Raw genomic sequence first — 22,761 nt, forward strand, 5'->3', positions numbered from 1 at the left:
TTTCTGGTGCATATAGTATACTTTGTTTGGAATTCTAGGCTTCTTTACGCTCAAGATCCACTCTATTACTACTCCTATTATTCCTACTTTTCTATCTCCTTCTAGATATTCTCCCTCTTTCCATGTAATTTTTTTTATAACTTCAATAAAATTTTTTTTTTAAAAAAAACAATACACTAATTAAAATGAAGAACAATCTTAACAAATATAAACTTATTAGTATTTCAGTGGGATGTGTGGGCCTGCTTTTGGCTGATGAGATAGGATTGTTGTTGTTGTTGTTGTTGCTGTTGTTGTTGTTGTTGTGTGCTTTCAAGTCGTTTCAGACTTAGGTTGACCCTGCGCGAGGGCCAGGTAAATGACCTTGGAGGGCCGCATCCAGTCCCCGGGCCTTAGTTTGAGGACCCCTGATCTACATTACAAGATTAATGCAGTTAATTTCACTTTAACTAACATTGCTCAAGGCTATGGGATCATGAGCATAGGTTCGCGAAGTAATTCTATGGTATCCTTCTAGTGGAAATTATAATACGAGTTGTGTTGGAAGACCCAGCAGTGGTGTCGAAGCTTTGGTCCTCCAGGTGTTTGGGACTCCAACTCCCAGAAGCCTGGCCAACTTATCCAATATTCTGGAATTCTGGGACCTGATGTCTAAACATCTGGAGAACTAATAGTTGGACACTACAATTCTCCAGGTTGACGCTATCGTAACTTCCATCACAAGTTGTTCAACTCAACAGGCTTCACTATTATCAATTGCAGGTTTGGGAGCACATTCTCTCAAATATACAGGTATCATACTGCAGTCAATAAAATGGGGAGCAGTTTTATAAAGCTGTTGTATGATATACCCAGCTTTCAATTATTCTTGCAGCAGTGAAAAATAGTGTGTGGTTTGGTCTTGAATAGACATTTGACCCAGATCTATTCCACATCACATAATTATGGAACTGTGATGTCATATTAAATGTTCAGAATACATAATATGCAATCCTAGAATTTGTAGTCTAGAATGCATTACCAGAAAATTCTAAATTAAGATTCCCTTGTGTAGGATTTTATTATATTTTGTCTATTAAGTTTAATAAGGTTGTGCTATACTTTTGAATGTGTTTATTTTGGTGTAATTGTCTATATGGCTTCTTTCTGGCAACTGAATGTTCGCTTTACGTGTTGGAAACCACCCTGAGTCCCTTTGGAGAGACAGGGCAGTAAACAAATAAAGTTTATTATATATTATGTTATTATTAGGATCTAAGTGCTTTAGTTTGGCAAGCTTAAATACAGTGCCAGGGGAGGTGACCGAGGCATCTGCTTGTCCGGTTTTGTGGGATTCCTTTCGGCTTGTTCATCCTGAGGACGTGAAGGGGATCCTTGGGGCTGTGAGGGCGACCACGTCGGCTCTAGGCCCTTGCCCTTCTTGGCTAATGAAATCAGCCAGAGGTGGATTGATTGACTGGTTTGTGTTGATCATAAATGCATCGTTGCAGCAAGGGAATTTTCCATCTGGGTTGAAACAGGCTGTGGTTAGACCACTCCTGAAAAAAGCCTCCCTTTACTCCACAGTCTTGAGTAACTACAGACTAATCTCCAACCTCTCGTTTCTGGGCAAGGTGCTGGAGCGGGTGGTCGCCTCTCGGCTCCAGGGTTTCCTTGATGACATCAACTACCTGGACCAGTCACAGTCTGGTTTCAGGCTTGGTCATGGCACTGAGACGGCTTTGGTCGCCTTGGTGGATGACCTCCGCAGGGAACTGGACAGGGGGAGTGTGACCCTTCTGGGTCACAACCATGGTATCCTTATGGGACGACTCTCCGGGATGGGCATTGGAGGCACGGCTCTGTCATGGCTCCGGTCCTTCCTGGAGTGTCGTCCCCAAATGGTGAAGCTGGGAGATACCTGCTCAGACCCCTGGCCTTTGACCTGTGGGGTCCCGCAAGGTTCCATTCTGTCCCCCATGCTTTTCAACATCTACATCTACATGAAACCGCTGGGAGAGGTCATCCGGAGTTTTGGAGTTTGGTGCCATCTCTATGCAGATGACTCTTTTCCACCTAACTCCAAGGAAGCCCCTCAGGTGCTGGATGAGTGCCTGGCTGCTGTGGCTGTCTGGATGAGGAAGAACAAGCTGAAGATTAATCCCGACAAGACAGAGGTCCTTCTGGTCGATCGTAAGCCGGATCGGGGTATAGGGTGGCAACCTGTGTTGGACGGCATTACAATCCCCCTGAAGTCACAGGTCTGCAGTCTGGGTGTCCTCCTGGACTCATCACTTATGCTTGAAGCTCAGGCGTCGGTGGTGGCCGGGAGGGCCTTCGCACAATTAAGACTCGATCACCAGCTGCGACCGTACCTCGTGAAGTCGGATCTGGCCAGGGTGGTCCATGTCTTAGTCACCTCCAGATTGGATTACTGTAATGGACTTTACGTGGGGCTGCCCTTGAAAACGGCCCAGACATTTCAATTGGTACAACAGGCGGCAGCCAGGTTACTAACTGGTGCTTCTTGCAGGGAGCAGTCAACCCTCCTGTTTAAGGAGCTCCACTGGCTGCCATTCATTTTCTGGTCCCAATACAAGGTGAAATCACCAAAGAAGAATTCAAACAAATAGCCAACACCTGTAGGGAAAAGGTCCGCAAGGCTAAAGCACAAAATGAGCTCAGGCTTGCCAAGGACATTAAAAACAATAAAAAGGGATTCTTTTCTTATGTCAGTAGAAAAAGGAAAAACAAGGAGGCGATAGGGCCTCTTCGAGGAGAAGTTGGGGCAATGCTGACAGGGGGTAGAGAAAAGGCAGAACTACTTAATGCCTTCTTTACCTCGGTCTTCTCACAAAAAGAAAGTCATCTTCAACCTCAGCAAGATGGAGTGGATGAGGGATTAGAGGACATCCAACCCCAAAATTTGCTGCCACACAACTGCTGAGCATGTTATTAAACAGCAACAGGTTATTGTTTCCTTTGTGACCGTATCTCCCTCCATGAACCAACTCGGGTCCTCTGTTCTTCTGGGGAGGCCCTTCTTTCGCCCCTGCCAATTTTACAAGCTTGCCTAGTAAGTACAAGGGAGAGAGCTTTTTCCTCTGGGCCCACCCCCCCCCCCGACTCTGGAACTCACTACCTGGAGAAATTAGGAAAGCCCCTACCTTAGAAACCTTTAAAAAGGACCTTAAAACCTGGCTCTTCCACTGCGCTTTTGATGAATAGGTTTACATTCTCACATTATTGCTTAGCCTCAATGTTTTGCCATTGGAGTATATGTGTGTGTACCTGCTTTGTGGGAAAGCCTGATTCCACAACCGCCACTATAATGAGTCCTCCTCCACAAATAATCTGTCTCTCTCTTATCTCGCCTGAGTTTTAATTAGTTTTAATCAGTCTCTATTTTAATCATTACATGTAGCCTGCCCATTGTCATTGTGATTGTGCCTATTGTAATTTTATATTGCTATGTTTTCATATGTTTTATGTAATTATGTTGTTTGTTGTTTATTGTTTGCATTTTCGGTTTTATTTTATTGTATTTTCTGTTTGGGCTTGGCCTCATGTAAGCCGCTCCGAGTCTCCATTGGGGAGATGGTGGCGGGGTATAAATAAAGATTATTATTATTGTTATTGTTATTGATCTGCAATCACTGCTAAGCATGTTATTGCAGATCACCTTCTCTAAAAAGACACCTTTTGTCTTCACATCCCCAACTAAATAACTAAAGAAGCAGGACAAAGCATTATTTATGAACCTAATGAACTTGACATGTTGCCCGATGGTCCCTCGATGCCGAGCATAGCCTTCTCCTTTTTCTAAACAGTCCATACCTGGTTCCTGCCCCACAGCGGGTGCCTCATGATGTTCAGGACAGGACTGAAGCAGCTCAGGCCTGTGTGGTCAAAGTAGTAGCCACGGGAGACAAAGTAGTTATGGTTGGCACGGACTTCCGTGGCTGTGACATTGGCGACACTGTAGATGAGTTCAGGGCTGTCAGGAGAGAAGAATGAGGAAGGGAGAAAAAGAAACATTCTTGTCTTCCAATAGGAACTGATATTTAGGAAATCTGTATTTAAGTTGTCCTGACATCAGAATGTATTTCAGAGACCCAAAACTACAGGTGTATCTACATTGCAATTTGGCACCACTTTAACTGCCATGGCTCAATGTTACGGCATCATAGGAACCGTAGTTTGACAAAACTTTTCACCTTGTCGGATAAAGAGTGCTGGTACCTCACTGAATGACAAATCATAGGAAACCATAACATGGAGCCATGGCAGTTAAAGTATCAAATTGAATTAAATTCTATAGCAGTGGTTCTCAACCTGGGGGTCGGGACCCCTGGAGGGGTCACGAGGGAGTGTCAGAGAGGTCACTAAAGACCATCACAAAACATAGTATTTTCTGTTGGTCATGTGGGTTGTATGTGGGAAGTTTGTCCCAATTCTATTGTTGGTGGAGTTCAAAATGCTCTTTTGATTGCAGGTGAACTATACATCCCAGCAACTACAACTCCCAAAATATCAAGGTATATTTTCCCCAAACTCCACCAGTGTTCACATTTGGGCATATTGAGTATTCATGCCAAGTTTAGTCCAGATCCATCATTGTTTGAGTCCACAGTGGTCTCTGGATGTAGGTGAACTACAACTCCAAAACTCAAGGTCAAAGCCTGCCCACCCCTCCAATATTTTCTGTTGGTCATGGGTGTTCTGTGTGCCAAGTTTTGCCCAATTCCATCGTTGGTAGAGTTCAGAATACTCTTTGATTACAGGTGAACTATACATCCCAGCAACTACAACTCCGAAATGACAAAATCAACCCCCCCCCAAGCCCCACAAGTATTCAAATTTGGGCATATCGGATATTTGTGCCAAATTTGGTCCAGTGAATGGAAATACATCCTGCATATCAGATACTTACATTACTGTTGATAACAGTAGCAAAATGACAGTTATGAAGTAGGAAGGAAAATAATTTTATGGTTGGGGGTCACCACAACATGCAGAATTGTATTAAGGGGTCGCAGCATGAGGAAGGTTGAGAACCACTGTTCTATAGCATAGGTCACAGCTTTCCCAACATTTCATGCTGGTGACACACTATTGACAAGGAGCAGCTGTTGGAAATTACAACCTCCCAAGCCTTTCACTATTTATTTGTTAATGTACGTATTTAATAATAATAATAATAATAATAATAATAATAATAAACTTTATTTATACCCCGCCACCATCTCCCCCAACGGGGACTCGGAGCGGCTTACTTGGGTTCAAGACCAAACAACAAATTACAATACAAAAATACAAATTGCAGTAAAATAAACAACATAACAATAAAGTATCAAACCTAACCTAACCTGTATTCTATGTGTATGTTGATTTGCCAGTTTGACTTACCTCTTTGGTGTGGGAGGGGTGATAGACATGTGATTATAATGAGCATTTTTCAGACTCAGGACTCCATTTTGTATTGAGTATGCTCATCACCTCATTGGAGGTGGATGTGTTTGCATCAGACCTCAGTGGAGGTGGGTGCAGGTATGTGTTTGGTCTTCAATGAAAGCAGGTTGCTGTTTAGAGACATTAGTACAGAAGGAAGTCAGTGTGTGTGGTACAACCACACCAGGAGTTCCAGCTTGTCTTGCTATCTGTTTGATGCTGCATGTATTTTGAAGTTATATGCCTTTGCAGTTAGATGGCTCTCCTTATTTTGCAGTTATTGGGTCAATTGCTTGTCAATTATCCTTAGGTTCCCTAGTCCCGCTCCCTTTTTGGGCTTTGGTAGGGAAGTGAGCCATTTTGAGTTTAGTTTCAGCCAGGTTAGCCAATGTATAGGATGTGTTTACTTCCCCTGTACAAAGGCTTCAACCTTTAAGAATTTCCAGGGTTACAACAGAATCTCCAGGGAACGAATTTCCAGGGGAGAACAGCTTTAAGAGTCTCCTAAGAACTCCAGGGAAGCCTTCCACGGCCTTGAGAGTTTCCAGGAAGACAGCCTTAAGGTCTAAAGAACTCCAACTGGAGAACATCCATTGCCTTGCTGGTAGGTCCTCTCAGTGCTCGAGAAGCAGTTCGGCCTGGCAACGGAACCCACACCAGTGAGGGTTGGATTTTAGTCAGCCTTGGGAGAAGTTAAAAAGGGGAATTTTCCTTTAGAGAAAGTTATTGAAGATAGTGCCTGTCCCCTGTGGGCAAGATTGAGAAAACTAATTCTTTATCAAGAAAGCTTTGAAGTACCTGTTTGATTCATTAATACAAGACTTTGTTGTATTTTTCAAGCCATATGAAGATTCTTTTGTAGTGGAAACCTCTGAGAACTTCTTAGACCCCTGGCTTCCCGCTAGACAAAGGTTACACATCCTATTTTTAAAGTCAACTAACTACAGGCCCAGCAGTGACAGAACACAGTGAGAGTACAACTATACCTAAAGACTATGGACTATTGATGAAATAATATCCCATGTACTCAACACAGAGAAACCTACATCTCATTTACTAACTGAACTTTAATAAGAAATGTGCCTGTATGGTGAATGTTTATGAGTAAACAAGGTATGTTATTTTGCAAAAAAGACTTTGTTTTTATATCTGAGTGCATATTTTAAACTAAGAGGTTTCAAGGGAGTGTATATCTTTTGGGCAACTGCAATTTCAACTTCAAAGAAACAACCATCCTCTGCTAACCAAATATATTTTTGTAGTGGCATGTTTTTATTCTTGGCAGTTAAAAGACATGGTTCTTCAGTTTAACAGCTGAGTTATCTGTGCCATTACGGGAATGCTTGTGAATATCACTTGTTCAAAGAGTTGACTTCTAACAAGGTCATGTATAATAACGCAGGCGAGAATAAAGATTTTAAATTGAATTATATGGATGGGGAAATATATATATAAATAATTCCAATGCTGCTCATTCACAATTATAATGCTCACAAAAAGGTAGAGGGAGTATGGTTGTTGAACCAACTATATATTTAAAAGTTAGGAACTGTGAATCACTAGAACTGAGAGACTTAAAAATGATTCTTCAAAAGGATTCCGCTGCCACCATTTTTACTATTAACCAGGCTGACGTAATATTTGAAAGTTTGTTCTGTAACACACTCTGTGTCATTATAGTTTCTTAGAGGCTGCTGTGAAGCTGACTTTTAGTAATACTTTGACCACAAAGGTATTCACACTGAGGCTGGTGTAAGTTGAATAAAAGAACTAGAACGTTTATTGAACAGGCTTGAAATATTCAGGTGCAAATGCTTAATATTTTCAGTAAAATACTGGCATAAAAAGTTTGTGGTTGCGTTAGAGTAAAAAATCTTAAAATCTTCTGGGTTACAAGTCTTATTATTATTATTATCTTTATTTGTACCCCACTAGCATCTCCCGAAGGACTCGATGCGGCTTACAAAGGCCAAGGCCTCAACAAAACAATAGCATAACAATACAATTCAAAGCAAATCAAAAACATTAAAGCAATAACAGTAAAAACGACAAAACAATACACCATAACACAATAAAAACAGGGCCAGGCCAAGTAATGGGTACAGATTAAAAAGTGCTGAATGTAACAGGTGGTCTATCGGATTTCAAGGAAGTGCAGTGTGCAGAGAATCTTAAAGTTCTAAAAAAGTGCTTCTGGGACTCTAATAAAGTGCTTACTGGAGTTTTACTATTCTGGAAAGGCACATCGGAACAGCCAGGTCTTCAATTTCTTCCTAAAGACTGCCAGTGTGGGGGCCTGTCTGATGTCTTTGGGAAGGATGTTCCAAAGTCGGGGATCACCACAGAGAAGGCCCTGTCCCTCGTCCCCACCAAACGCGCCTGCAAAGCGGGTGGGATCGCAAGCAGGGCCTCTCCGGATGAACGAAGAGAGCGCGTGGGTTCATAAACGGAGATGCGGTCACGCAGGTAGGCAGGTCCCAAACCGTTTAGGGCTTTAAAGGTAAGCATCTGCACCTTGAATTGGGCTCGGAAAATAAACGGCAGCCAGTGGAGCTCCCTAAACAGGAGGGTTGACCTCTCTCTGTAAGGAGCCCCAGTTAACATCCTGGCCGCTGCCCGTTGGAGAAGTTGGAATTTCCGAGCCGTTTTCAAGGGCAGCCCTACGTAGAGCACATTACAGTAGTCCAATCTAGAGGTGACCAAGGCATGGACCATCCCGGCCAGATCAGCCTTTTCAATAAGGTTATGGTGAAGTTATTTCCAATAGGTTATGGAATTTCCAATAGCAGCAACACATAGACAACCCATCTTCTTTCCTTGGGATTGGCCCAAGGAAAGGGTGATGGTAGTGGTGTCTAAGTGGACAATGAACTGGCCTAAAATGAACCTGATTCAGTATCTAGATCAGTGGTTCTCAACCTTTCTAATGCTGTGACCCCTAAATACAGTTCCTCGTGTTGTGGTGACCCCCAACCATATTTTTGTTCCTACGTCGTAACTGCCACTGTTATCAATTGTAATGTAAATATCTGATATGCAGGATGTATTTTCATTGTTACAAATTGAACATAATTAAAGCATAGTGATTAATGATAAAAGCAATATGTTTGGGGGAGTATGGACAATGGATGAAAGGATTTGAAGTACCTTCAACCAATTCAGCTCTGACTTCCACAGCCCAATGAGACCCCCACAAATTACAGACCTGGACCAAACTTGGCACACAGAACACCCATGACGAAGAGAAAATACTGGAGGGGATTGGGAGGAACTGACACTAATTTAGGGGAGATGTAGTTCACCTACATCCGGAGAGCATTGTGAACCCGAACGACTATGGATATGGACCAAACTTGGCACAAATACTCAATGTGCCCAAATTTGAACACTGGTGGAGTTTGGGGAAAATAGGCCCTGCCCTTTGGGAATTGCAGTTGTGTTGATTTATAGTTTACCAGGCATCAAAGAGCATTCCGAGCTCCACCAATAATAGAATTGAACCAAACTTGGCATATAGGACTTCCATGACCAACAGAAAATACTGGAGGAGCTTGGGGGAAATAGACGTTGACTTTTGGGAATTGCAGTTGTGTGGATATATAGTTCACCAGGCATCAAAGTGCATTCTGAGCTCCACCAATAATAGAATTGAACCAAAGTTGGCATACAGGACTTCCATGACCAACAGAAAATACTGGAGGAGTTTGGGGGAAATAGACCCTGACCTTTGGGAATTGCAGTTGTGTGGATTTATAGTTCACCAGGCATCAAAGAGCATTCTCAGCTCCACCAATAATAGAATTGAACTAAAGTTGGCATACAGGACTTCCAAGACCAACAGAAAATACTGGAGGGGTTTGGGGGAGGTATGTACAATACATTAGATTTGCAGTACCTTCAATCGCTTCAGTTCCTGAAGAGGCCTCCTTGCTGCCCTGAGAGTGGTGAAGGCACAGCTGCCCGGAGAAGCACTGTGCCTCGCAGGAGAAGAGCCCCTGGGTGCGTTGGCAAGCGCGAGGGAAGAGGGCTGGGAGCCTCTTGCCCTTTCCAACGCCGGTGAGGGCGAGAAGCGAGCAGAGAAGCCCCCCCGGATGACCTTGGCCATGCAGGGGGCCTTGCGCTCACCCCTCGCCCCTTCTGAGGCTGGCAGGTGTGAGAGGCGAGTAGCGGGGAGCCTGCTCAATCCTCGTCCCTTCTGAGCTCGGCGAGGGGAGAGCAGCATGCTTTCTCCCGCGCGCACCTTATTTATTTATTATTTATTTATTTACTACGCTTATATACCGCAATTCTCAGCCCAAGGGCGACTCATTGCGGTGTACAACATAGAAAAACAGGTGCAAAATACAAGACATAGTGTAAAAAATCCACAATTCATCATTATCAAAAAACAACTCATCAAAACATCAACATTACTACAAAAGCCAATTCCGAGTCGTCTCATTGTCAAATCCACAATCCGATATCATTTCCGTTGTTCCAATCCTATGGTCAAATTACCAGTCCTTGCACTTCTTATTCAAATGCCTTCTTAAACAGCCAGGTCTTTAGCTTCCTGCGGAATATCAACAGGGAGGGAGCTAGCCTGATGTCCACAGGAAGGGTGTTCCACAGCCGAGGAGCCACCACCGAGAAGGCCCTATCTCTCGTCCCCGCCAGCCGTGCCTGTGACGCAGGCGGGATCGAGAGCAGGGCCTCCCCGGAAGATCTCAAAGTCCTCGTGGGCTCATAGGCCGAGAGGCGGTCAGTTAGGTATCTTGGGCCGGAACCGTTTAGGGCTTTATAGGCCAATGCCAGCACCTTGAATTGAGCCCGGTAGCAGATCGGCAGCCAGTGGAGCTGGTACAGCAGGGGGGTTGTATGCTCCCTGCATCCCGCGCCTGTTAGTAACATGGCTGCCGCACGTTGGACCAGTTGGAGCTTCCGGGCCGTCTTCAAAGGCAACCCCACGTAGAGAGCGTTGCAGTAGTCTAAACGGGATGTAACCAGAGCGTGGACTACCGTGGCCAAGTCAGACTTTCCAAGGTATGGGCGCAGCTGGCGCACGAGCCTAAGCTGTGCAAATGCTCCCCTGGTCACCGCCGAGACCTGGGGCTCCAGGCTCAGCGATGAATCCAGGATCACACCCAAGCTGCGAACCTGCACCTTCAAGGGGAGTGCGACCCCATCCAGCACAGGCCTCCTTTGCCTCCAAGCTCCTCTTCCTGACTCCCTGCAGCCTTGCGGAAAGAGGAGGAGGAGCCAACCAGGAGCGCCTGGCTGTTTGGCTCACATAGGAGCCGGCAGCCATTTTGGAGAGGGGGCAGGGCCAACCGAGGTGGCTTCACGACCCCTGGAAAATGGCCCAGCGACCCACTTGGGGGTCGCGGCCCCCAGGTTGGGAACCATTGATCTAGATGGTTGCAAATCCTGCAAATACCCTGGAGTTTCCTACAATTTTTTTTGAGTATCCCAACTTTGGTGAGTGCAGAGCAAAGTCAAGTTAAAAATATAAATGAGACATGTTGTGTTCCCATACATTTCATTATTACCTCCAGTTTGGTAATAAAACCGAATTACCGTGTTGCGAAATGATGGGTACCTAAAAAGGTGTGTCCTCAACATGAAAGGGTTGGGAAACTCTGGCACATAATCAAAAGAAAAGCAGAAGAGCCAAGAAAATAGCAAGAAGAAACAGCCTTGAGATGTTTACACTCCAGCTTTGCGGAGTATCCCTACCTGAAGGAGGCAGCCAAGCCCAGGGCTTGCGGGAAGGCGGTTGCCCAGGCCGGGGCCTCTACGTCTCCTCGGAGGCACTCCGTGTTCCAGTTGAATGGGCCAATGCCCAGCCGTTCAATGGGGGGTGCCGGGCCGTTGGGACCTGCACCTCCTCTTGCCATCTGTATGCAAATATAATAACAATTCAGACCATTTCTCAGAACTCGTAGCACTGCAAATTTTCAATGAGTGCCAAAGAACGACAGCTTTTGCAACCATCCTTCCAAGTACGTTTTCCCACTCCCTTCAACCACTAAATATACAGACACCAAGACGCATTGCTGACAGGTGCAATCCCAGGTTTTGACTGTGAGCAACTCATTTAATGCAGGAGGCTGCCCTTAATCATATTTTATGATTGGAGGTGTCTGTCAAAGTACCGTATATGCCGAAACCAAATAAGTCTCCATACAACTCATGAGCATCCAACCCTTTGATTGAAATTCTACAAACCCCAGTTAATGCAAGTTTAAAAATAGCCAACGTCATCAAGTTGTGGTTGGAAATTTCTCACATGCCTCTAGTTGCCTTGATGCAAGGTTCGGGCTGAATCAGACCTTCGGTTCTTGTAATCAGAGTTCTTGTAATACAGGTTGGTCTCCCTTATCTAAAATGCTTGGGATCAGAAGTGTTTTGGATTTTGGAAAACTTATATTTACGTATGAGCACATACTGAGATACCTTGGAGATGAGATTCAAGCCTAAACATGAAATTCATTTATGTATCAGGTACTCCTTACACAGTGAGCCTGCCGCATTTGCTAAAGTTAGGGGTACAGGGCTCTTGTGAAAGTGAAAAACGGCAAATACAAAAAATTCATTTAGACAGAAATAGCTAGTCTTCTAGTTTTCCAAGGTCCCCCCAATGTGACTTTATGGTCAGCTTCTAGAGGACTTTCCTGGAAGACCTAGGCTCCTTCTACAATCTATATAAATAAAAATGTAATGTTCGTTTGTGATGCCATCAGAACTCAAAAACCACTGGGGGAATTAACACCAAATTTGGACACTAGACACTATCTCAAGCAAGCTATGTTCTCCACTCATAAAGCCCCCCAAAACACTTCCCCTCCCTCCCCCCTCAGAAAGACATCCAACTTAAGCCTCAGGGAGGGAGGGGGGAGGGAAGGAGTGCACGTGCATGGCCAGCAGGCTCCCACGGAGGCTCTCTGTTCAGGAGCTGGAGGAAAAGCCCTCATCCCCACAGGCCTGCCTTAAAATATCTCTTTAGACTCGACTAATCTACCGCCAATGAGATGGATTCAGGAGAAAGGAAACTCTGCGGAAGCAAAAGCAATCAAGCTCAGAGCAGATCCATTGATAACCCAGGCTCAGAATTATAAAATATTTAATTCTTTAGTTCTAAAATATTTCATTTACATATTTAAAAATTATTATTTTCATCACATTATTTTATTTTAATATTTCAAATTTAAAATATAAAATTGTTTAATTTTAATATTTTTCCTTTAATTTTAATATTATAATTTATACATATTTAATATTTACATTTCATAATACTTTATTTTAATGTATTTTATTTGGTTTAATTATGAAACATTTAATTATGTAATAATTTGTTTTTAAAATAATTATTTAATTTTAAATTATTTAACTTTAATGTTTTAATTTTAAAATTTTTAATTGTTTACCTTTACAAAATTTAAATCTAGGGAACAGCTAGTCTATATAAATAAAAACGCAATGTTTGTTTGTGGGATTAACATAACTCAAAAACCACTGGGCGAATTGCCACCAAATTTGGCCACATAACACCTACTAACCCAAGGACTGACCATCACTCAAAAAATTGATTTTGTCATTTGGGAGTTGTAGTTGCTGGGATATATAGTTCACCTACAATCAAAGACCATTCTGAACTCAACCAATGATGGAATTGAACCAAACGTGGCATACAGGACTCCCATGACCAACAGAAAACACTAGAAGGGTTTGGTGGGCATTGACCTTGAGTTTTGGAGTTGTAGTTGACCTATATCCAGAGAGCACTGTGGACTCAAAAATGATGGATATGGACCAAACTTGGCATGAATATTCCATATGCCCAAATATGCACACGGATGGAATTTGGGGAAAATAGACCTTGACATTTGGAAGTTGTAGTTACTGGTACTTATAGTTCACCTACAATCAAAGAGCATTCTGAACCCCACCAACAACAGGATTGGGGTAAACTTCCCACACAGAACCCCCATGACCAACAGAAAATACTTAAGGCCAGTCAATCCAACTTCCTTCACCAGAGCAAGAAAACATAATCAAAACCCTCCTGACAAAGAGCCATCCAGCCATAGATATAGAAAGATATATATGATTCACACACAGATATAGTATCCTAGATTTGAAAGGGACCCTGTAGTGAAATCTACCTTTTAGGCGACCAGGCCGAAGCCTGAGTATCAGTAGCTGTCATCTTGAAAGACAGGCAGAAGCAGGAGGAGGAGTCAAGCCGACTCCTGATTGGTCAGAGCAATTAGGGGAGGAGTCGATTTAGAGAGGGAAAAAGGCTGTCAGCTCTTGACAGAGAGAGAGAAGTGTCTTGACATCAGACACAGAAGGAAGAAATTCTTAGGAGAGGAAGCTAGAATAGGGTTCTGACAGAAAGAAGAGTTTTAAAAGTGAGCCTTTAAGATAGGGAATAAGTAGCAGACAAGGGCTAGAGTTTTACTGTGTTGAGAGGGCCAGTAAAAGAAAGACCCGTCTTCTTATACTGAGAGAAAGTATAAGAGTGCTTATTGCCCTGTGTGAGAGACAGACAGGAGTCTGTTCTCTAAGTGGATACTGTTTCTAAGAATAGAGCAGTGTGTTTAAAGTGACTCACAGTTTTAAAAGCTTTCCTGCCAGTAGAACTACTTGTTTAAAGAATTAAGTCTCAATAACGGAATCAAGCTGCTGTACCACTCATTTTATGAGTAGATATTTGTTTAAAGTTAAATAAACTCTTTCTAGTTCACTTTTAACCGTTGTCAGCTTCAGTCTGTAAATCTCCTCAGCACTAATTCAAACACTTTTAAAGCCCAGTCAGCCAGTGGAGAAAGCAGTTCCAGAAGAACCAAGGGCAAACACATTTTACCTACAACGCAATCACACCTTCTTGGTTCCTCACACCAATAAACCAACAAAGCTGAGGTGGTGGTAGTCATATCTACCAAAGACATCGCTCATTGATAACTTTATCCTATGGTCAGCTGCTAATTATTTTACACTGGTGTTAGAGGTGGGATTGTTTGTTCCACCCTGTCCAGCCTGTACGCTTTATTTTCTCTATAGAACCCTTAAGAAAAACAATTATATGTTGCATGTTCCAGAGTAGTCAAACCAGACACTCTCCACATCAACACTGACAAAGAAACAGCAATAAATACTGTTTACCTACAAGCATAAAGAAATTACATATATTAGAAACCAACACTTTCTCATTACTTTATTTTCCAGATCACCAGACTGGGCCACAGCAACGCGTGGCAGGGGACGGCTAGTGCCATATAAAATCCAAAGAGCTTTCTAAATGCCGATGACCTTGACCTAACAACACAAGCAAAAGACTTTGAAATAGTCAAAATTCAAGTTACGAATGCCCTGAAAGATCTCTCCAGCTACTACAAAGTTAATCACCTAAAACCTTGCCTTGCCAAGACACAAGTGTGTGCTTCCTACCTACGTAACTGTGAAGCCAACCCATCTAACACCCAGACCTGTGCTTTTCATCTCAAGAACAGACAAGCATCCCGAGCTCTGAGGATCACCTGGGAAGGAATCCCACTGGAGCACTGCAGCGCACCCAAATACCTGGGAGTCACTCTGGACCGTGCTCTGACCTACAAGAAGCACTGCCTGAACATCAAGCAAAAAGTGGGTGCTAGAAACAATATCATACGAAAGCTGATTGGCACAACCTGGGGAGCACAACCAGACACAGTGAAGACATCTGCCCTTGCGCTGTGCTACTCTGCTGCTGAGTATGCATGCCCAGTGTGGAACACATCTCACCACACTAAAACAGTGGATGTGGTTCTTAATGAGACATGCCGCATTATCACGGGGTATCTGCGCCCTACACCACTGGAGAAATTACACTGCTTAGCCGGTATTGCACCACCGGGAAGTGACATCCGCCAGGAAGTAGCAACCAATAGTGAAAGGACCAAGGCAGAGACATCTCCAGCTCTTCCCCTGTTTGGGTATCAGCCAGCACGTCAACGACTTAAATCTAGAAATAGTTTTCTAAGATCTACAGAGACACTCTCTGGAACATCTCAGCAAGCAAGAGTCCAAAAGTGGCAGGCTCAAACCCAGAACCTCAACCAATGGCTGATACCCAATGAGAGACTCCCCCCTGGGCACACAGAAAACTGGGCGACTTGGAAGGTGCTGAACAGACTGCGTTCTGGCACCACGAGATGCAGAGCAACCTCAAGAAATGGGGCCACAAAGTGGAATCCACGACATGCGAGTGTGGAGAAGAGCAAACCACTGACCACCTGCTGCAATGCAACCTGAGCCCTGCCACATGCACAATGGAGGACCTTCTTGCAGCAACACCAGAAGCACTCCAAGTGGCCAGCTACTGGTCAAAGGACATTTAATCAACTACCAAACTCGCAAATTTTGTATTTTGTCTGTTTGTTTGTTTTGTTCTGTTAGAAATGTAATACAATTGACTGGTTGCCCTGACACGACAAATAAAGAAATAATTTCTGTCATCCCCTTCTAATGAATTATTATTATTATTATTATTATTATTATTATTATTAAACTTCATGTATATCCTGACTTTCTCTCCATGGGGTCTCAAGGCAGCTAACAACCACACAATCTAATAACAATTGAGAACAAAACAAATACAAAAATTAAAAAAAATTAAATATTAGTGTATGGATATAAAGTTAAAATATAGTTAAACGGCTATATTATTAAATATGATCTTGTACCTGCAGCACCATCTCCTCGAGGGTTAGCCTGTTGATCAGGTCATCCAGCCGCTCTTCCCAGGGTAAAGTGGGATTGCGGAAAGGGAAGTCCTGTCCTTGGCTCAGGCTTGCCAGCAGCAACATGGTGGAGATGCGAAACACAGCCATCACTTTTGGAATAATGAAAAACACAGATATAAGAGGACAGTTCTACCGAAGACCCACATTCCCTTCTGCCACAAATCAATCCTATTTTCTAAGAACATCATTTCGATTCAGGGCATCAGGGCCAAAGGAATCCTTCCCAAAGGAGGTCCACACCACACCCAACCAGTCCATACTTCAGGAAATAAAGTCCGACTGCTTCCTGGAGGGAAGGATGTTAGAGGCAAAGATGAAGTGCTTTGGCCACATAATGAGAAGACAGGAAAGCATGGAGAAGGTAATGATGCTGGGGAAAATGGAAGGAGAAAGGAAGAGGGGCCAATCAAGGGCAAGATGGATGGTATCCTTGAAGTGACTGGCTTGGCCTTGAAGGGGGTGGTCACGGCCAGCAGGGAGCTCTGACACAGGCAGGAGGTCACAAAGAGACGGAAGTGACTGATCCGATAAATAAAATAACAAATGGTCAAGCATATAATCATTTTTCCCTGGTTTCCCCGGCTGTTTTGTAGTTTAAACACAATAAAAGTAGTGGGTTGTTGCAGGTTTTTTCAGGCTATATGGCCATGTTCTAGAGGCATTATCTCCTGACGTTTTGCCTGCATCTATGGCAAGCATCCTCAGAGGTAGTGAGGTCTGTTGGAACTAGGAAAATGAGTTTATATATCTGTGGAATGACCAGGGTGGGACAAAGGACTCTTGTCTGCTGAAGCTAGGTGTGAATATTTCAACTGACCACCTTGATTAGCGTTTGATGGCCTGGCAGTGCCTGGGGCAATCTTTTGTTGACAGGTGATTAGATGTCCTTGATTGTTTCCTCTCTGTTGTTTTGCTGTTGTAATTTTAGAGTTTTTTTTTTTAATACTGGTAGCCAGATTTTGTTCATTTTCATGGTCTCTTCCTTTCTGTTGAAATTGTCCACATGCTTGTGGATTTCAATGGCTTCTCTGTGTAGTCTGACATGGTGGTTGTTGGAGTGGTCCACCATTTCTGTGTTCTCAAATAATATGCTGTGTCCAGGCTGGTTCATCAGGTGCTCTGCTATGGCTGACTTCTCTGGTTGAAGTAGTCTGCAGTGCCTTTCATGTTCCTTGATTCGTGTTTGCGCGCTGCGTAAAAATACACTGATTGTAACTACAAGTCTCATTAATCTTATACATAACAATCAGCCAAAGGCACTCAAAAGTAAGTGAAACTAAAGGGTATGCTTTTCTACGTTACCCAAGGCCTTTCCAGGGCACGTCTAACAAGATTTGCAGATATAATGTTGAGTTATGGCCTGCTGCCTTGATTTTTGCTCTTTAAACTATTGAGCTGTTTTGGTGCTTACGGGACATTATTTTTTTCCATTGCCTTCAATTTTATGAATGACAAATTGTGTCTTATTCCAATTTTGTTTATCCCCAATAACTCTTCCATTTCTTTCTTAATTACAATATTTTATGGAACTTGTGTATTTTTTCACAATCCCGCCACCTGTGGGTGTATGTTCTGCTTTTATTTATTTATTTTATTTATTTAGTACACTTGTATACCGCTAATATCTCAGCCTAAAACGGCGACTCATTGCGGTTTACAACATTTAAAAACAACAATATTCCGATTAAAAATATAAAACACATACATATACAATACACAGTATTGGGCCACCAATACAGACCAATGCATCTCTTAATTAAAATCATAATCCAGTTTCGTTGTCTGTGATTGCTAGTCCTTGATCAAAAACTTCATCGCATCGGATTAGCCGAATGCTTGCTCAAACATCCATGTTTTCAGTTTTTTCCGAAATACCATCAGCGAGGTGGCTGATCTTATCTCTATAGGGAGGGCATTCCAAAGCCGCGGGGCCACCACAGAAAAGGCCCTGTCTCTCGTTCCCGCGAGCCGCACCTGTGAAGCAGGCGGGATGGAGAGAAGGGCCTCTCCCGAAGATCTTAGGGTCCTGGTGGGCTGATAGGCCGAGATACGTTCGGATAGATATGTAGGGCCAGAACCGTTTAGGGCTTTAAAGGCCAAAGCCAGCACTTTGAATTGGGCCCGGTAGCTAATCGGTAGCCTTTTCCTGCAGTTGCGCCAACATTGTTTTGGGGAGGTTCTCGTTATGTAAGCCAATTGCACAGAATCAAAGAGTTGGAAGAGACCTCATGGGCCATCCAGTCCAACCCCCTGCCAAGAAGCAGGAATATTGCATTCAGATCACCCCTGACAGTTGGCCATTCAGCATCTGTTTAAAAGCTTCCAAAGAAGGAGCCTCCACCACACTCCAGGGCAGAGAGTTCCACTGCTGAACGGCTCTCACAGTCAGGAAGTTCTTCCTCATGTTCAGATGGAATCTCCTCTCTTGTAGTTTGAAGCCATTGCTCCGCGTCCTAGTCTCCATGGAAGCAGAAAACAAGCTTGCTCCCTCCTCCCTGTGACTTCCTCTCACATATTTATACATGGCTATCATATCTCCTCTCAGCCTTCTCTTCTTCAAGCTAAACATGCCCAACTCCTTAAGCCGCTCTTCATAGGGCTTGTTCTCCAGACCCTTGATCATTTTAGTCGCCCTCCTCTGGACACATTCCAGCTTGTCAATATCTCTCACCAATTGTGGTGTTTTATGTTTGATTTTATTAAACATGTAATTATTTAAATGTTTTATTTTATTAATTGATTTTATCCAATTGTCAATTTCTCAATACAATACAAAAAAAATACCCTGATAGAGGTCTGTAAGGAGCAACTAAGCTGCCGCGGGACAGAAATAGACAGTCCGCATGTTCTTACTGGGAAGACAGGCAGACAAATATCAGTGTGCTGGAAGAAGCAAAGACCACCAGCATTGAAACGTTCCTCCTACGCCATCAACTCCACTGGACTGGCCACGTTGTCCGAATGCCCGATCACCATCTCCAAAAGCAGGTCGCAGGTCTTGTTGGTGGACAGGAGAGGTTTTGCACAATTAAAACTTGTGCGACAGTTGCGCCCGTACCTTGGGAAGCCTGATCTGGCCACAGTGGTCCACACTCTTGTTACATCCTGAATAGATTACTGCAATGCGCTCTACGTGGGGTTGCCTTTGAAAACTGTTTGGAAACTTCAATTAGTCCAACGGGCGGCAGCTAGATTAATCACCGGAGTGTCATAGAGGGAACATACCACCCCTCTGTTGTGTCAGCTCCACTGGTTGCCGATCCAGTTCCAAGCACAATTCAAAGTGCTGGTTTTGACCTACAAAACCCTGTACGGCTCCGGCCCAGCGTACCTGTCCGAACGTATCTCCTTCTATGTCCCACCTCGGAGTTTAAGATCTTCTGGGGAGGCCCTGCTCTCGGCCCCGCCTCTATCACAAGTGAGGCTGGTAGGGACGAGGGTCAGGGCCTTCTCAGTGGTGGCCCCTCGCCTGTGGAACTCACTCCCCGGGGAAATTAGGTCATCAACATCCCTCCTCTCCTTCAGAAGGAAGCTGAAAACATGGATATGGGACCAGGCCTTTGGGTAATCTGGCAGACTGACAAGGTAATGACAACGAGAATTTGGAAAGGACTATGGTAATGCTGAATGGACTTATGGATTTTAGAACTCGGTGAACGTTGGCCACTAGATTGGCTTTTTAGTTGTTATTGTATTAATTGAATGTTTTAACTATTGTGGTTAGTGTTGTTATGTATTTTATCTGTTGAATTGTTGGCATCGAATTGTGCCGGTTGTAAGCCGCCCTGAGTCCCCCCTAGGAGGTTGAGAAGAGCGGGGTAGAAGTGCCTGAAATAAATAAATAAAAGCAGTTACTCTACTCTCAACTCAAGAATGAGAAACATAACGTTGGTGTACAGGAAAAGAGACTAAAAGATGGGATTAAAGCCAACCTTAAAAACTGTGGCATAGACACCGAGAACTCGGAAGCACTGGCCCGTGAGCGCTTTAACTGGAGGTCAGCTGTGACCAGCAGTGCTGCATAATTTGAAGAGGCACGAATAGAGGGCGAAAGGGAGAAACGTGCCAAGAGGAAGACGCATCATGCCAACCCTGACTGGGACTGCCTTCCACTTGGAAACCAATGTCCTCACTGCGGGAAAACATCCAGATCAAGAATAGGGTTCCACAGCCACCTATGGACACTACACTTGGAGGAACCATCATCCTCGGGCTATGAGGGATCGCCTACAGGAAGTAAGCACAGCCAATATGCAATCAAACAGAAACCCTAGTCAAACATTTTGCAACCAAGAACAAACACAAACACAAAGAGCTGTGGTGTCGTAGTGATCTGAGTGTCGGATAAGTGTGTCATGTTTGAATTCTTGCTTGGGCGTGGAAATATATGGGGTCACCTTGGGCAAGTCACCCACTCTCAGCGCCAAACTCATCAAGAAAACTCCATTTGCTCGCCCCAAGGTCCCTGAAAGTCGAGAAACGACCTGATGACACAATAACAAGAAGATCATTGAATTCTAAGTAGAGGCCTCTCGGGTGTTAGACGAGTGCCTGGCTGCTGTGTCTATCTGGATGAGGACGAACAAGCTGAAGATCAATCCCGACAAGACAGAGGTCCTCCTGGTCGATCGTAAACCAGATCGGGGTATAGGGTGGCAACCTGTGTTGGACGGGGTTACACTCCCCCTGAAGCCACAGGTCTGTAGCTTGGGAGTCCTCCTGGACTCATCGCTCACGCTTGAGGCTCAGGCGTCGGCGGTGGCCGGGAGGGTTTTTGCACAACTGAGACTTGTGCGCCAGCTGCGTCCGTACCTCGCGAAGGCTGATCTGGCCGGGGTGGTCCATGCCTTAGTCACCTCTAGACTGGATTACTGCAATGCGCTCTACGTGGGGCTGCCCTTGAAAACGGCTCGGAAATTTCAATTGGTCCAACGGGCAGCAGCCAGAATGTTAACTGGGGCCCATTACAGACAGAGGTCAACCCTCCTGTTTAAGGAGCTCCACCGGCTGCCGTTTATCTTCCGAGCCCAATTTAAGGTGCAGGTGCTTACCTACAAAGCCCTGAACGGTTTGGGACCACCCTACCTGCGTGACCGTATCGTTGTCTACAAACCCACACGTTCACTCCGGTCATCTGGAGAGGCCCTGCTCATGGTCCCGCCCGCGTCACAAGCGCGTTTGGTGGGGACGCGAGACAGGGCCTTCTCTGTGGTGGCCCCCCGCCTCTGGAATGCCCTCCCGAAAGACCTCAGACAAGCCCCTACATTGGCAGTCTTCAGAAAGAATTTGAAAACCTGGCTGTTCCAATGTGCCTTCTCAGACTAGGAACCCCAGTACCAAATCCCAGAAGCACTTTAGTTAGAACCAAGATCACCGCACACTGCACACCGCACTTATATTATAATCCCATATCCCTCCGACACACCAGCACTTTTAATCCTGTACCCCTACTTCTGGCCGGCTCAGTTTTAATAATGTTTTTGTTGTACTGCTATTGTTACTGTTTTTGCTTAACTGTTTTTATTTGCTAGGTATTGTATTGTTGTATTGTGTTGGGCTTCGGCCGGTTGTAAGCCGCATCGAATCCCTTGGGAGATCATAGAATCATAGAATCAAAGAGTTGGAAGAGACCTCATGGGCCATCCAGTCCAACCCCCTGCCAAGAAGCAGGAATATTGCATTCAAATCACCCCTGACAGATGGCCATCCAGCCTCTGCTTAAAAGCTTCCAAAGAAGGAGCCTCCACCACACTCCGGGGCAGAGAGTTCCACTGCTGAACGGCTCTCACAGTCAGGAAGTTCTTCCTAATGTTCAGATGGAATCTCCTCTCTTGTAGTTTGAAGCCATTGTTTCGTGTCCTAGTCTCCAAGGAAGCAGAAAACAAGCTTGCTCCCTCCTCCCTGTGGCTTCCTCTCACATATTTATACATGGCTATCATATCTCCTCTCAGCCTTCTCTTCTTCAGGCTAAACATGCCCAGTTCCCTAAGCCGCTCCTCATAGGGCTTGTTCTCCAGACCCTTGATCATTTTAGTCACCCTCCTCTGGACACATTCCAGCTTGTCAATATCTCTTTTGAATTGTGGTGCCCAGAATTGGACACAATATTCCAGGTGTGGTCTAACCAAAGCGGAATAGAGGGGTAGCATTACTTCCTTAGATCTAGACACTATGCTCCTATTGATGCAGGCCAAAATCCCATTGGCTTTTTTTGCCGCCACATCACATTGTTGGCTCATGTTTAACTTGTTGTCCACGAGGACTCCAAGATCTTTTTCACACGTACTGCTCTCGAGCCAGGCATTGTCCCCCATTCTGTATCTTTGCATTTCGTTTTCCCTGCCAAAGTGGAGTATTTTGCATTTGTCCCTGTTGAACTTCATTTTGTTAGTTTTGGCCCATCATCTCTCTAATCTGTCAAGATCGTTTTGAATCCTGCTCCTGTCCTCTGGAGTATTGGCTATCCCTCCCAATTTGGTGTCGTCTGCAAACTTGATGATCATGCCTTCCAACCCTTCATCTAAGTCATTAATAAAGATGTTGAACAGGACCGGGCCCAGGACGG

General features: G+C 44.4%; 1 protein-coding gene across 1 annotated transcript in view; it reads right to left on the minus strand.

Moving 5' to 3' along the window:
* LOC132781454 (uncharacterized) overlaps window positions 1-22,761 on the minus strand; it is a 54,367-nt gene that overhangs the window by 31,202 nt on the left and 404 nt on the right. The window contains exons 2-4 of the mRNA XM_067473710.1: window positions 16,137-16,285; window positions 11,146-11,306; window positions 3,817-3,976 (exon numbers count right to left, since the gene is read on the minus strand). Coding sequence (XP_067329811.1) covers window positions 3,817-3,976; window positions 11,146-11,306; window positions 16,137-16,283 — 468 coding nt within the window. The 5' untranslated portion in view covers window positions 16,284-16,285. The remainder of the gene's footprint in view (window positions 1-3,816; window positions 3,977-11,145; window positions 11,307-16,136; window positions 16,286-22,761) is intronic.

This window comes from Anolis sagrei, chromosome X (assembly GCF_037176765.1).
Source record: "Anolis sagrei isolate rAnoSag1 chromosome X, rAnoSag1.mat, whole genome shotgun sequence".
Classification (NCBI taxonomy): domain Eukaryota; kingdom Metazoa; phylum Chordata; class Lepidosauria; order Squamata; family Dactyloidae; genus Anolis; species Anolis sagrei.